Here is a 14,400-nt window from a genome sequence, read left to right on the forward strand (position 1 = left end):
TGTTTTACTACAGAAAGGGTAAAAATGCTGTTCAAGCCAGAAAGAAATTGACCGATGTGTATGGAGAAGGTGTGTTGACAGTACGCCAGTGTCAGAACTGGTTCTCTAAATTTCGATCTGGCAATTTTGATGTCGAAGATGCACCACGTTCGGGAAGGCCGGTTGAAGCTGATAAAGACGCCATAAAGGCATTAGTTGATGCGAACCGTCGAATAACAACACGTGAGATCGGATTGAAGTTAAATTTATCGAATTCAACAGTTTATGACCACTTGAAAGGTCTGGGATTATCCTCGAAGCTCGATATATGGGTTCCCCATGTTCTCACAGAGAGAAATCTGTGTCGCCGCATTGACGTCTGCGATTCGCTTCTCAAACGTGACAAAAATGATCCGTTTTTGAAGCGCATCATTACTGGGGACGAAAAATGGGTTGTATACAACAACGTCAAACGCAAGAGGTCATGGAGCAAAAAAGATGAATCGACTCAAACCATTTCCAAAGCCGATATTCACCAAAAAAAGGTGATGCTGTCTGTTTGGTGGGATTTTAAAGGAATCGTTTTTTTTGAGCTTTTACCGGATAACACAACGATTAATTCGGAAGTCTACTGCCAGCAGCTGGACAAACTGAAGGATGCACTTCAACAGAAAAGACCCGAACTAATCAACAGAAAAGGTGTAGTGTTTCACCAAGACAACGCGAGACCTCACACAAGTTTGGTCACTCGCCAAAAGCTTTTACAGCTTGAATGGGACACAATGCCACACCCACCATATTCTCCAGACCTGGCACCATCGGATTATTATTTGTTCCGGTCACTCCAAAATTTTTTAGACGGTAAAACTTTCATCTCAAATGATGAGGTCAAAAACCACCTCGATCAGTTTTTTGCCAGCAAAGACAAAAAATTTTATGAGCGTGGAATTATGCTACTACCAGAAAGATGGCAAAAGGTGTTGGACCAGAACGGCCAATATATAATTTAATAAAGCATTTGTTTATTATACGAAAACTGTCATTCATTTTCACATAAAAAAACGAAATTACTTTCCGAACAACCTGATACATGAAAGCTAACTGAGAAAAAAGTAATTGGAGATTTAGCCTCAAATTGCGCTAATTTGAATTGCAACAATTTATGTTTAATAGAAGGGAAAGAAATGGGATTATGCCTGTTTCATTCTCTAATTATTTTTATTAAGTTTCTATTACCTATTTGGAGATTCGTTGGCATTCGATATCATTTATCGGATCTTTAATGACCTTTTGGGACAATGAAGAATGTGGAGAATGTTAGGTGATGTGGGTGAAAACGTGAGACCTGCCAAGAAAGAAAGCGCACCAGTTAAAACAGTGAAGTTGCATTATTATTGGGAATATATGTAGGTGTAGCTGACACTATCGTAACATGATTAATTTTTAGCTTTTTGCTAATGCCCTTTTAAGCGCTGCTAGCGAGAATATAGTCTTTCGAAACTATATCGTTTTTTGCTCTCTAGTTTATTTCTAATCCTGCTGTAAACTTTACAACTTAAATCCCTAGTAATTTAAAACGCCGATTCCTGTTGTTGGATTATATTGCTGACAGCGGCAAAATAATGGCAAATAACGCGAATCGCACTGGCGCGCGCAAAGGTGTACGCACACACGAACGGCATCCCATATCATGGAAATGGGTTGATTCGTGTAAGTCCCATGCCCAGGTATCTCCACCACTGAGCCTGAAACAATGGCTTCTGACAATGTCGATTCTTCTTTCATTCAAGTCTTTCCTAGCGTGCACCCAACAAAAGAACCACACATCCGTTCTCAAGCTGATACCTTTCATTATTTTATCCATTCTAATGGCTATTTCCTATCGGCTCTTGCCAACAGTAAATTTTCTTATTCTTTTCAACGTTTGCTGATGGTTTATGTCTGCGCTCACGTAGCCACACATTCATGTAATACATGTGCGTAGTAATTATTTTCCTATTGGTTTTCAGGCCATGATTGTTGGTGACCCCCATGTTGGACTCTCGTTATAGGCCCTCGGACACCATGCACCTCAATGGCGATTCCATGGAAAGCCCCGATGAAAGTCGTAAGTAGATAATTTAATCTCTTTACATACGAGTGAAGATCTAAGAATTGTGGCCTCGTGTTACAAGATAAAATTAAACTGTTAGAATTATTCTATATATCTAGCTAAAGCGACTTTAAGGAGATAAGCCAAGTTTGGCGTGAACGATTTGGTAAATAAAGGCGACATTGAGTTGCGTAAACGAGGACGTAGTACGGATAGGTAATTTTTTTAACCCACTTTAAACTGCATTCTATAAATGGGTATAAAGAGATCTATGTTGTATCTGCGATAAGGCAAGCACCGTTTAAGAGCAAGCACTCGAAAAGAAAGTGTACAGCTCTTTTATAACACACCTAATGGCTCATTATCACTTAATAATGACTCTGATACTGAAAGTGAACGTGCTGGGAACTTGTTCACTTCCAATTAGAACATTTAAAAGACTTGAAACATTTTTAAACTCGGTATCTACGCATGTAGGTACAAATTCTCGTGCTCATCTTTGCGTTAACAGCAATTAAGAATCTTACCAGTTACGAGAAGGAAATGGCTTATGTAATAACGGCCCACGTTTTTGCAATTGATGAATATATTTGCAGAATATTAATTATTGTTATTTTAAAGATAAAGAGTGGTTTTTGCTGAAAATGACTCATTTTGTATTCTGCGTTAACCGTCAAAAATGTATAATTAGATTAAATTAAAGGCGGGCCAGATCTGTTGTGTATGGCGGCCACGGTGTTCGCCTGAAGACAAATGCCGAACGTTAACAGTTTGTCAGATGCACCATGTCGTTGACAGATGCTCTAACATTAAATAAAACAGGTTTATACAGCAAAAGAAAAATAAAATAAGAAATTGAAGTGCTTTGTCTCTGGGTGGGTACCTCTTTATACAGCAGAATATCATAAAATAAAAGGAAACAAAGTAATAAAATTTGGCTAACTTTTTGGCTACTTTATTTTATATGGAAACAGACGCGCGCAAGTCGTAATTAAACAGCTGACAAGCTGCTAAGGAATTATCCTTAAGTTCTCGCGACCGAGAACCATTGAAAATATTTTTATGACCTTAAAAAATAATTATGAACCTTAGAAAAAGATTTTAATCTAACTTGATCCAAGGAGTATTAGAAAATGCGCTCAAAGTATGCCTAAAAAAGGATGTCGCAAGAAAACTAAAGAAGGTATTCTTGAAATAGCTTCATATTAATAACAAAATAGTTTTCGGTTTCCCAAATGTATTCATTGAACTCCGGTAACAACACTGACTTCAAATAGATTTAAATTAGATTTTTGTATCAAATAGCCAGTGGATTCGCTATCTGAAGAATGAAAACGGAAGGAAGGACCATTAAGTCGTAATAGGAAGAGGGGCTTTTTTCCATTATAAAAAATGAGATATAATGTTTGATATAGAATTTATGTTAAATAAAATCAGGTAATGAGGGTCAGGTCAGAACTTACGTTTTAATATCCAGAGGTGGGTAATAAGCAAGTTTTTACATGCCCTATGCAGCCATATCCAACCATCATTAGTTTGTAGCTAAAAAAGATGAGTCAAGGCCAAAACTTTTTGTTAGATTATTGGGCAATGACGTGTACGGCATCTTTATAACTCAGGGTTACTTTTTTCCCATTGTGCGTTCCCAAGGCTGGTGTTCACTGCAGTAGTTCCATCATTATAAGATCCAATCGGAAACTTGCGACCTCATCTGAAAACTAGCAACGTTATGAATAAAATTCGCAGAACCTTTCCCCAAGAACTCGTTCAATCGCATGTTAAATGAGTGTCCCTGTATCTCCAAAACTTAAGGAGTTAACTAACATTGTGAGTTCTGCAGGTGATCTCGACTCCCTCGAATCTACATAAGTAGCATACATATCTAATTTAAAATTCTGTGGCTAAATTTTTTTTCTTCAAAGACGACTTCACCTCACGTTTTTCAATATTTCATCTAATATTTATATAAAGTGAGTTCTAACGTTGTACATGACATCATCCTCCGCCGAACCATACCCGTAATGTCATAGCTATTTATTAACATGTGAAAACTTTTGTTTTCCACTACTCCTGATTTACACCAGTTAAACCCGTTCAGCACCTGATTAGGCTTATCTATGGCTATTTTATTCTTATCTGCATCCAAATATACATACGTACGTATAATCGCAACGCATAATTTAAAAACGCGCAAGGACGAACGAGTTCATAGAATAGTCCTAAACAAACCAGATTGTCTAGCATAGATACATTCCTGGAATAGTGTTAGAAAATTTCAAGATCACCAGGCAACATTGAATGCCGCACACCAGTAGTAAATTAAATCTTGTCAATGAATAAATTACACCCAATTTGATCATTGAAGCATCTATTTGATATGAATTGTGATTGAGTGAAAACAAATTTATTATGGCATAATGATGTAGTCGCGCCTACCTTCAGTATTGTAATGCGATATGAATTGTGTAAATGTGGCGCCTCCTTACAAATTGTTAGATGTTCGTTGTCATTGACACGAAACCGTTTGATTTGCATGTGTTTTTGCAATAGGGAAATGCTACATTATGGATACATATAGAACCTATTACAGCACATGAGATTTTTAAAATTTAATTAGCAAGTATGTTGCTTGCGAGGCAAGCCCAAAGAACATGCTACGTGCCGAAGATGCCAAGTGGAGCTAACAGGAAAGGCACATAGAATATAGACATCCTATATTTTTAAATGCAAGCAATTATGGTCAAGATATGTAAATAAAGTTTGCCATTGAGAGTGGCTCGTTCAGATGCAAATTAATGCAAATACGTTATTTGATTTGTGTAATAGGCTGCGACCTTGTAAGGCAAGTATCTACATTGCCATCTCTGGCAAATAACATATGAAGCAGAAGTTCTCGGTGAAATGCAACATTTCTTTTATATAAGAACGTGGGAAAGTGTTTGACACTATACCGTCTGGTAAGTAAGGTTGGATACAGATTCATAATAAGTGAATAACATTGTTGATTTATACGTTCAAGGTATGTTGAGAATAGGCGGTAGGGGAATACCGTTATTTCCATCACTTCTGCGGCATTATATGGGGGGGCTTTAATTATATAAAGTCAATTGTTCAATTTTCAATTCATTTTTAATGAACACCCACGGTCCTGCCTTTATCCTGTATCGACCTGATGCTTGTCAGTTTGCAGCTCCCCCGTATTGAAAATCCGAGTACATAAGCCGGAAATCCTTTTTTGCCTATAGGTCTTCCTCCCTTTGCAACCTAAATGCAGACAAGGCTTGAACCTTTCACGAAACGAAATCTATTCAGATTGTGGGGCCTGATTCTTCCTGCATCATCACTACCTTATACAATCGAATTGTCTCCTCAGTTAGACCGATGTTGATGAAAATAATTCACCATGTTATAAGAAATTGTTTTGAAGCTTCAATTCGCCAGTTATTAAAGCGTGACAGGTCCCGCTTATTTGCCATAAAAGTTGGGATGTGCTTGGCTAGTGTAATAATAACTATAAAAACCGATTTGACACGTGTTATGCAATTTAGCATTCATAGAATGTTTTTGTAGTTGGTTTTGGAATGAAGAGTCTTGAAAAATAGACATTTTTAAAGCCAAACAATGCTAAGATTAATTGTTACTTAATCATTTTGCTAATGAAATGCATAACGATTCGCTGAACTAAATATTGTTCTGAAGAAATGTGAGTGAAAGTACAGATATGTGTTTTTGCAATCTTACAGAAAGAATATTTACAAAATACCACATACCTTTTAGGAGGGTGCTTACTCGCCGTTCTGCACATACTGCAATCTCCACAAAATTCAATCATACATTCAATGGTGTAATTAACAATTTCGATTAGGTCTTGACCTATCTGATATGGCATTTGGTTTGAACAACTATTTTTACGCAAATAACGGTAGCACATTTCAGTCAGTTCTAGTGGGGAAATGATGTTTTGATAAGCTTTCGTGAGGAGGGTTGATTTGAGGGGTGGCCAACAAATATGTTTAAAAGATACAAGCAAAAGCCTGAAGTGAATTTCAACTTATATCGTATAGCTCTACAAAATTCGTTAGAAAATGCTCATCGTAAGTAGTAATTTCGATAATTATCGACGTTTGATAATAATCGTTTACTTACCTAAAAATTGTGCTTGTATGTTGTTAGTTACGTGTTTAGATACAGCGAAACTTAATTTTTTTTATAGATATAATTATCATAATTCGACCAACCGAACATACTTCTGTATGAAATGGTGAACATACTATGTCCACGCTTCAAACTTGAAAAGTCTCGTTGACAGCATGCTGATTAAGAGCCATAAAAAATTTCATTCTTCAATATCATTTCATCCATGGTCTCATTTAAATGCGTCTGAGCCACATCCCTAAGTTCTACCCCAAATCATCCCCATTGAAAAAAATTGAAGGTCATTTAACTCAAATGTATTTACATGTTTTTTACTGAATTTTTATTTATTCCAGATGAAATGCTCGAGGCCGAGAACTTGGGGATGGCCGGAAGGGTGGCCGACCTCGAAAGAAAAGTTCTTGAACAAGGAGACGAACTGGTGTGTCTCAAGGTAAGCAACATTGGGCTTTAGTACCAACATGTTCAATGTTTCAATGGGATGTAGGCCACCCTAGCAGAAGTGCTCCGCAGGCTCAATATTCTAGAAGGCATGAGAAATTCCTCCAACGCATCCTCCACACCTTCTACTCCAGTGCGGATCAACGGGAGTGCTCCCTTCAAAGATATATTAAGGCAGAAGCCCGCAATGTTCTCTTCACCAAAAGCAGAAAATGCCACTCGCAAGTGAGTAACTGTGTGTTGTTAGAGGCGCAGATGTCAATGATTTATTGATCTACGTAGATATTCCGGGTCATCCCTGCCTCAAAGACGAGCTGTCCATTACCAATCGACTGGAAGCTTACATTCGGATAGTCATAGTTCTAGTAGTGTAAGCCCTATTCCGTCCCCATCTCCAAGGTAAGATGATGCCGACCTAGGAAATTGATATATTGGCTAGAAATATATGTATATCCTGACCATTACATCATAAGTTCTCTCAAATTTATAATGTAATGATCTATTATCGATTGAGCAATTTTTTTCTTCTAGGGCTACTCCCTTGCCTTTGAACATCAAGAGGCCTTTGTCAGTGACCAGCAGCAGGTAGAAAATTATTATTTTATGGAAAGGAGTATTGTTTTATATAAATTTTAGCAGCAGCTCAAACACGCTTACCTCACAAAACACCTTGCACAAAAGGTGGAGCTCTACAGGTGATTTCAATCAAAGCGGAGCCATTGGGATGCAAAGCAAGTAAGTTCAAATTCCTCAGTGATTTATCACTAATTTTCTTGATTTATTTTATTATTCCTTTGTGTTATTATTATTTTAGATTCTCCACGAAATCGTTTATGAATCTGTTTAAATCAAACAGTAGTTTCCCCAGTCCCAATTTCAAACACGGGTAGGTTTTTTATACTTTAAACTTTATCCGCTTGAGGTGCTTTAGTGTCATTTGCCCACTAATGTGAATGCGTGTCATTGAAATCTTTGGAACTTAGAACCTTGACAATTTTCCAGTGATTGGGCAGTTACAAAGAGGCGAAGTAAATTGGATGTAATTGAACTTCAACGTGCTTTTAAACGTGTAGTGTGTGTGTTTCTGCAATAGTCCCATAACGCAAGCAGAAACTCAACTAACAAGGAGATTTATATTATTGGCTACGCTCTAATGCCCCTCCTAAAAACTGTAAACACCGATTGTGGAATTGTTTGCACGGAAACATACATTTTTAGGTTTCGTGTTTGATATCAGTCGATTATCTTGTCAATTTGCAAATAAAATTGCGTTTGTAAGTGTGCTACTTCTGGGTTAATAGTGTGGTTGATTGGATGGGCATAATGCATAAGAAAATGGATGGAAATCTTTGCAGGGTTAACAGGGATACCAAGCTGAAGTGGGTGCTTATTTATTGACTTATGGCCAATTTTGTAAGTTAATGTTATGGTATTAGATATTTTCAGTATTGACTTAATTCGACTCTAAGGTTTGTTTGAAGTGACTTATAAAATTGGCTATTATTAGTTCAGGCTAAAGATTAATTTTCCGTACATTTCACTGCACTAATCTGGACTAATGCTTTTTGGACTGGTTTTGGTTTAGAATGGTGAAGTCAAGTTGTCGTTTCAGGACTAAAGATGCCATTTACAACGAAGAAGAAAAGACGATCAAGATCTTTTTAAGAGGTCGGCCTATCATTCTTTATGGACCGACGGATTTAGTGAATAATTACGAAATAACAAAGGTAATGTTATGTTCAAATTCCTGGATTTTTACTGGATATCCAATCAGTTGCTTTAGATTTATTATTAAAATTTATGCACTTGTTTATAATAAACTAATAAATTACTTCAGGATAGATTAGGTTACTAATTTATTACTGAGGTTTAATCCGGTTTGTTCTGAGTTACAATGGCCTCTCGTTGTTTCCGACATCCAACCGGATCGAAGTTAAATAGAGCTTTGCGGTTCTTATTAGCTAAGATCCAGTGATCATGACTAATGCACAAAATTAACAATTTGGTTAGTTCGGAATTTACACAGATGCGGATTGATATCTAAGAGTGCTGAGTTAATTATCTTTCATTTCCATCTGTAAATAAATATCCCACTTACAGATTTATATTTCCATTGAACAATTATCCTCCGCCAAATTGTTTACAATTTCATTACCGATTATCTCGGAATCCAGTGGCAGTCCTATTCGCTCAAAGTCTAATAAGTTATTTAAATCTAAAAATTGTTGATTTTCAGGTATCAACAGCACCTTCCCAAAGACTAAAATTAGATTGGGTTTATGGATATCGGGGCCGCGATTGCCGATCTAACTTGTACTTTTTACCAACGGGAGAAATGATATATTTCGTAGCTGCTGTAGTTGTTCTCTACAATGTAGAAGAACAAAGTCAGCGGCACTATGTGGAACACACAGACGACGTCAAAAGGTCGGTTCTATAATTTCAAATCTAGATTTCGTGACTTACTTTTATTGTAGTTTGGCCATTCACCCGAACAAAATGTTGATTGCTACCGGTCAAAGTTGTAGCACTGACAAACTTAACGGCAGAGTAAGTGGAAATCATTATTATTAACATCTTATATTATATCCAAAACGTCTTTAGGCTCATATTCGAGTATGGAACTCAGTATCCCTTCACACTCAAGCCGTTATAGGTTTGAATGATTTCGAGCTAGCAGTTTGTTGTTTGTCCTTCTCTAAATCTGACGGAGGTATTTTGTTGGCTGCCATAGATGAAGCCTCAGATCATACCATCTCGGTTTGGGAATGGCAAAAGGGGGAAAACGGTTTCAAAATTACTGAAACCAAGGTTGGTGACTTAAATCATTTTGACTTTCAAATTTTAATAACCAAAATCGTAGTGCTCGGTAGATCCGGTTATAGCAGTCGAATTCCACCCATTAGAACGGAATACCATAGTGACTTGCGGAAAGTCTCATATAGCTTACTGGACTCTGGATGCGGGAGGAACTTTATATAAGAGAATGGGGATATTCGAGACTAGAGATAAACCGAAATACGTTACGAGTGTGGCCTTTTTACAAAGCGGTGAAACGATTACTGGAGACTCGAATGGGAACTTGGCCGTATGGGGCAAGGGAACCAATACTATCTGGAAATTGATAAAGAACGTGCATGATGGAGGAGTCTTTTCTATTTGCGTTCTTAAAGACGGAAGCGTTATTACTGGAGGTGGAAAGGACAGCAAAATTGTACAGTTTGATTATAATTTGATACGGACCGGAATAGTCAGTCAGGTAAGAGATATGAAGATTAATTGAGGTTTCCACCTTGTTATTGAATAAAGTTTTATATCAAGAGTACAGATGTATAACCCAATAATACATGTTCCACATGTCCCACCTCGCCACATGGAGAGTTATAGATTCCCCCATTTCGATGCAGAAAAGGTACTGGCGAACCAACCTTAATGAAGACACAATGTCCATTATGCACACGCGTGCGTGTAATAACGTACATTTTCTATTTATCAATTCATAAGTAAGTAAGAGTAAACCGATGGATGTCAAGGACTTCAGGGTTAGGAGAGTAATAGCTCTTCCTTATACAGAATAAGCAGATACACAAAATAAGCCAGTATCTTTTCCACTCTTTTCCAATTAGCAAATTTTCCACCTGCAACTGTGAATTTAATTGGCAGTTGGTGGTTAAGTCTTCCGATCACTTTATCTTCGATCTTCGAATTTCTTGAAAGTATTTTTGATTAATACAACCAAATACCAGATTGAGAGACACTACGGAGGGGTGCGCGTAATATCCGAAGGAAGAGGCTCGCAGCTTCTGCTCGGAACCACCAGAAATTGCATTTTAAATGGCACCCCCGAACTGGGATTCCAACCAATCATTTTAGGCCACAGTGAAGACATATGGGGATTGGCTCCACACCCGAATCTACCTCAATTTGCTACAGCCGGATACGACAGAGTGTTACAACTATGGGAGTCTATGTCGCACAGTATTTTATGGAGCAAAGATATCGGAGTAAGAAGTTAAATAATTTAATTTTGCTTTAAACCATTAAAATGGTTTAGGAAGCAGCCCAAAGCGTGGCATTTGCGCAAGATGGCGCCGTGATTCTCGTGGGGTGCGTCAATGGAAAATGGATGATTTTCGATGCGCAAACTAGAGAGTTATTAGGCGGTCACATCGATGGAAACGAACCCATCCAAGTTATCAGTTTCTCTCCTGACGGCTCGATGGTCGCGTTAGGCTCAAGAGACAACCAAATTTACATTTATCAAGTATCAGATGATGGTATGAAATACAGCAGAGTGGGGAGGTGTAGTGGTCACTCCAGCTTCATCACCCACGTCGACTGGGCTATGGATAATCAGACTTTACGCAGCAATTCTGGCGATTATGAACTCTTATTTTGTAAGCATTGTTTTTTTTTTATTGATTTAGTACCATATATCAATTGTTGTGCTTAAGGGAACGCGGGAACATGCAGACAAATACCCCAGACTAGTCTAATGAGGAACGTGGAATGGGCGACCAACAATTGCACTTTAACATTCACCACTGTAGGAATTTGGCCAGAAAACGCTGATGGTTCGGATGTGAATTACTGCGGCCGAAGCCATGATAAGAGGCTTTTAGTATCTGCCGATGATTTCGGGAAAGTTAAGTTATTCGCCTATCCGGTGATTCAGCCAAAGGTGCATTATTTTCCGATCCTTTTGTATAATTTTATAAAACTCTCTAATTTCAGTCCCTTCACCATTGTTACGCTGGCCACAGCAGTCACGTGACTTCGGTTAATTTCTTACATGACGACACCCGAGTGGTTTCCATTGGAGGAAAAGATACTGCAGTTCTTCAATGGATCGTTTCGTAAATGAATGTTATTTAAGTGCGAATCTTTACAAACCACGTTCAATATTAAATGTGTTAAACTTTGCATTGGAAAGGTTCGAGTGATGTCAGAGGCCTTATTACTTAATCCAAATTCAAGGAGTTTAGTGTTGATAAAGTGCATTATAACTTGTGCCTCGTATTTTGCAAAAATCGCTTTAATTTCTGTATTCTGTTGTAGTTAGTGAACATTCCAATTTCAAGTAAATTTAGGTTGCTCACATCCAGAACCCGCATTATGGGAGGAGGGGGGCGGACTTTCCTGGTAGGCGGTTTTTCTTGGGGGTAGGGGGGCGGTGGTTAAAAATTTGGCCCAGGGCGCCACACTTGCTAAGGCCGGCTCTGCTCACATCTCACATTCCAGTAATACATACCTCACATTCCAGGTCTGCTTAATGTTTGCAAACCATTGGTTTTTAATTAAAAAATATAAAGCATATTCGTTTTGCTATATTAAAATCAGAAATAGTTTTCCCAAATTTAATAAAAGCACTTTCATTAGTGGTTATTTATTAAGTTGTTTTAGTCGTTTTTGGTATCAGTTAAATTTACATCGTAAAATTTCATTATCCGAATAAAAATGATTTGGTCCCATAAAATTTCCTTCCTAGACGAGAGTGCATTAACGGAAATTATTGTGCCACGTTCTTTTTGTCTGTATAGTCTCTAAACTTTTAGTTTTATTTATGCCCGTATATGTTTCTTAATTGCCTATCCTATTTTTTTAATAATTAATGTATGATTAATAATAATATTAATTACTATTTCAGGAACTCTGTGTATGTGATAATAAAAAATTCACTCGTATGTTACTGTGTTATTTTATTTATGCAGAGTGGCGCAACCGTGGACTATTTGGAGTTACAAGTAATAAACTACACGGCGTAGTACTCCGGCAACTACATTAGTTGATTGTAAAAGAACAATACATAGAAAAAAAATCTGAAAACTTGATACCATATTAAAGTTGGGGACAATACGCCTTAATTAAATTATTAAAATATTTTCAAGAGGGCGAATTTTCCGGTTAGATTAGAAATGCACGTCAACTTGCTTATTTCAAATGGAACACCCAAATTATTATTGTTTTCCAACTCGCCTGGAATATCGACCAATATTTCATCTAAATGATGAAACAAACACGTTTTAAATATGACACTTTTTGACTTTTCCGTGTTCCCAAATCCATTTGGCTCTAATTTAAACCCTTTGGAAGATGATTATTTTGAAAACATCTATTTCGGGTATGTTGGCAGAAAAATACATTCGCCATCAATCAGAAGAAGACAGATGACAACCCTCCCGATTCCTTGATCTTAACCTAATTTTTTTTAATAAAGAAAATATTTGTTTAATTTTTTTCTATTTACTCTAAAATACAAAAGATTCAATATATTCTTTAAAAACAACCTACTTATTTGTTAAAATCAATCAATTAAATTTAAATCCTCGATTTATTATTAAAAATATAAAACCAAACATGTCAGCAAATCTCATCATAAAGCGGTTTATCTCTTCAACTCCTGCAAATTACGGAAAAAGAAATTTCAAAAAATTCCAGTTGTTCAATAAGAGAGGTTCCCGAACGTTCAAAAAGCAGCAAGCTGAAAACCCAGACCCTGATTTATTTCATAGTAAGTTGCAATAATATATTAATATAAGCATCTCAATAGGTATTATATTATTCTAGCCCGAGGTGTACGCCCCGTGGGATATTTTGAAGAGGGAAAATTTGTAATGGTTCCTGAAAAAATCCCAGAATTAATTGTCCCTGACCTCAAAGACTGTAAGGTAATGGACAGTTGTATTATTCACAAGAGTTTTTTTTAACCTTTAAATATCCCATGCAGCTCAAACCATATGTGTCATATAGGGCTCCAGAGGTGGTTCAATCCGAATTTACAGCGGAAGACCTTTTTAGTGTGGTTTATGCCCCAAAAATTATTAAAGATTTTAGAGAGGGAAAGCTAGATGATAAAGGTAATCCTGTTGAACCATCTCCTGAGGAAAAATTATCACCAGAAGAGGCTAAACTTAGAGCACGGCAAACCGGATCTGATATGTTCTAGTACTTATTTGATTCTTATAGAATGTTTTGTTATTGTTTTAACATGAGAAAATAAAAACACTGTTTTATTGTTTTTTTAATAAAATTATCTATTTTACAACTTCAATATTTTAATATGCAACTGAAATATTTACAAACTTTAGGGATTTTTAAATATTGAGACAAGTGTCCTTATCAAACTGAACATTGCAAGTGACCTTTTTTTATAAACTTGAATGAGCTGCACTGTTTCTATGAATGAAATTAATTAATAAATTTTCAAATTAAGTACACAATATTAATTTAGTAATCTACTCAATAATAATTTCTAAGACTTTGGTTACTAACTGACTGATCTTGCATTAACATTATAGCAGTGTAGTGCTTTTATGGCATCTAAATTAAAGATAAGCAACTTGATCAAGCTGCAATTCACTACATTGGTAAATTGAATATATACAGGGTGATGAAAATTTCAATGCTAATGAGACCTGTGAAAGTGCAGCTAAAAAGTAAATTAAATTAAGAAAAAGTTATGCATTTTAATGCTTATTAAACACCTAGTTTAAATTTTGATGTGTGTCATGGCTAACTAAATGGTGTGTGTTAAGAATTTCTAACGCTTGCGTGTGTTTAATTTTTTGTAGATTTACTTTCGTAGAGAATCATGAGAGAATAATTATAGAATAAAAAAGTACCAAAAGAAAGTAATCGGCTTTTTAAAATTGTTTTTTAGCTTTCACTCAGCATTAAAATATGCAGTCTTATCTCCATTTGACCAACTGTCTATCTATCTTGTAAGTACAAAG

General features: G+C 36.5%; 2 protein-coding genes across 3 annotated transcripts; both read left to right on the forward strand.

Moving 5' to 3' along the window:
• The first annotated feature begins 6,022 nt into the window (after positions 1 to 6,022).
• LOC136413331 (echinoderm microtubule-associated protein-like 2) lies at positions 6,023 to 11,832 on the forward strand. 2 transcript variants are annotated; one of them, XM_066396835.1, is made up of 16 exons: positions 6,023 to 6,165; positions 6,562 to 6,659; positions 6,714 to 6,892; positions 6,950 to 7,066; positions 7,199 to 7,252; positions 7,304 to 7,402; positions 7,482 to 7,553; positions 8,280 to 8,394; positions 8,904 to 9,094; positions 9,145 to 9,217; positions 9,272 to 9,478; positions 9,531 to 9,926; positions 10,414 to 10,671; positions 10,722 to 11,064; positions 11,122 to 11,348; positions 11,402 to 11,832. In XM_066396835.1, exons 1-16 carry the CDS (start codon positions 6,081 to 6,083, stop codon positions 11,525 to 11,527), a joined length of 2,640 nt encoding a protein of 879 aa, XP_066252932.1. In that variant the 5' UTR covers positions 6,023 to 6,080; the 3' UTR covers positions 11,528 to 11,832. The 2 variants fall into 2 exon arrangements, with proteins under 2 accessions (XP_066252932.1, XP_066252933.1); XM_066396836.1 differs by having other exon boundaries at positions 7,307 to 7,402.
• Positions 11,833 to 12,886: 1,054 nt separating this feature from the next.
• On the forward strand, positions 12,887 to 13,685 carry mRpL41 (mitochondrial ribosomal protein L41). Its single transcript, XM_066396165.1, has 3 exons — positions 12,887 to 13,178; positions 13,235 to 13,335; positions 13,395 to 13,685. The coding sequence occupies exons 1-3, from the start codon at positions 13,025 to 13,027 to the stop codon at positions 13,611 to 13,613; spliced, it is 474 nt and encodes a 157-aa protein (XP_066252262.1). The 5' UTR covers positions 12,887 to 13,024; the 3' UTR covers positions 13,614 to 13,685.
• Positions 13,686 to 14,400: the final 715 nt, after the last annotated feature.

The sequence above is a fragment of the Euwallacea similis genome, chromosome 13, assembly GCF_039881205.1.
Source record: "Euwallacea similis isolate ESF13 chromosome 13, ESF131.1, whole genome shotgun sequence".
Taxonomy (NCBI): domain Eukaryota; kingdom Metazoa; phylum Arthropoda; class Insecta; order Coleoptera; family Curculionidae; genus Euwallacea; species Euwallacea similis.

Coding starts and splice junctions, on each gene's coding strand:
- LOC136413331 (XM_066396835.1), top strand. CDS start 6,081: ATGTTTAAAAGATACAAGCAAAAGCCTGAAGTGAATTTCAACTTATAT. Junction 7,067..7,198: donor ATTCCGTCCCCATCTCCAAG/GTAAGATGATGC, acceptor TTTTTCTTCTAG/GGCTACTCCCTTGCCTTTGA. Junction 7,403..7,481: donor GCCATTGGGATGCAAAGCAA/GTAAGTTCAAAT, acceptor TTATTATTTTAG/ATTCTCCACGAAATCGTTTA.
- mRpL41 (XM_066396165.1), top strand. CDS start 13,025: ATGTCAGCAAATCTCATCATAAAGCGGTTTATCTCTTCAACTCCTGCA. Junction 13,179..13,234: donor AGACCCTGATTTATTTCATA/GTAAGTTGCAAT, acceptor ATATTATTCTAG/CCCGAGGTGTACGCCCCGTG. Junction 13,336..13,394: donor CTGACCTCAAAGACTGTAAG/GTAATGGACAGT, acceptor TATCCCATGCAG/CTCAAACCATATGTGTCATA.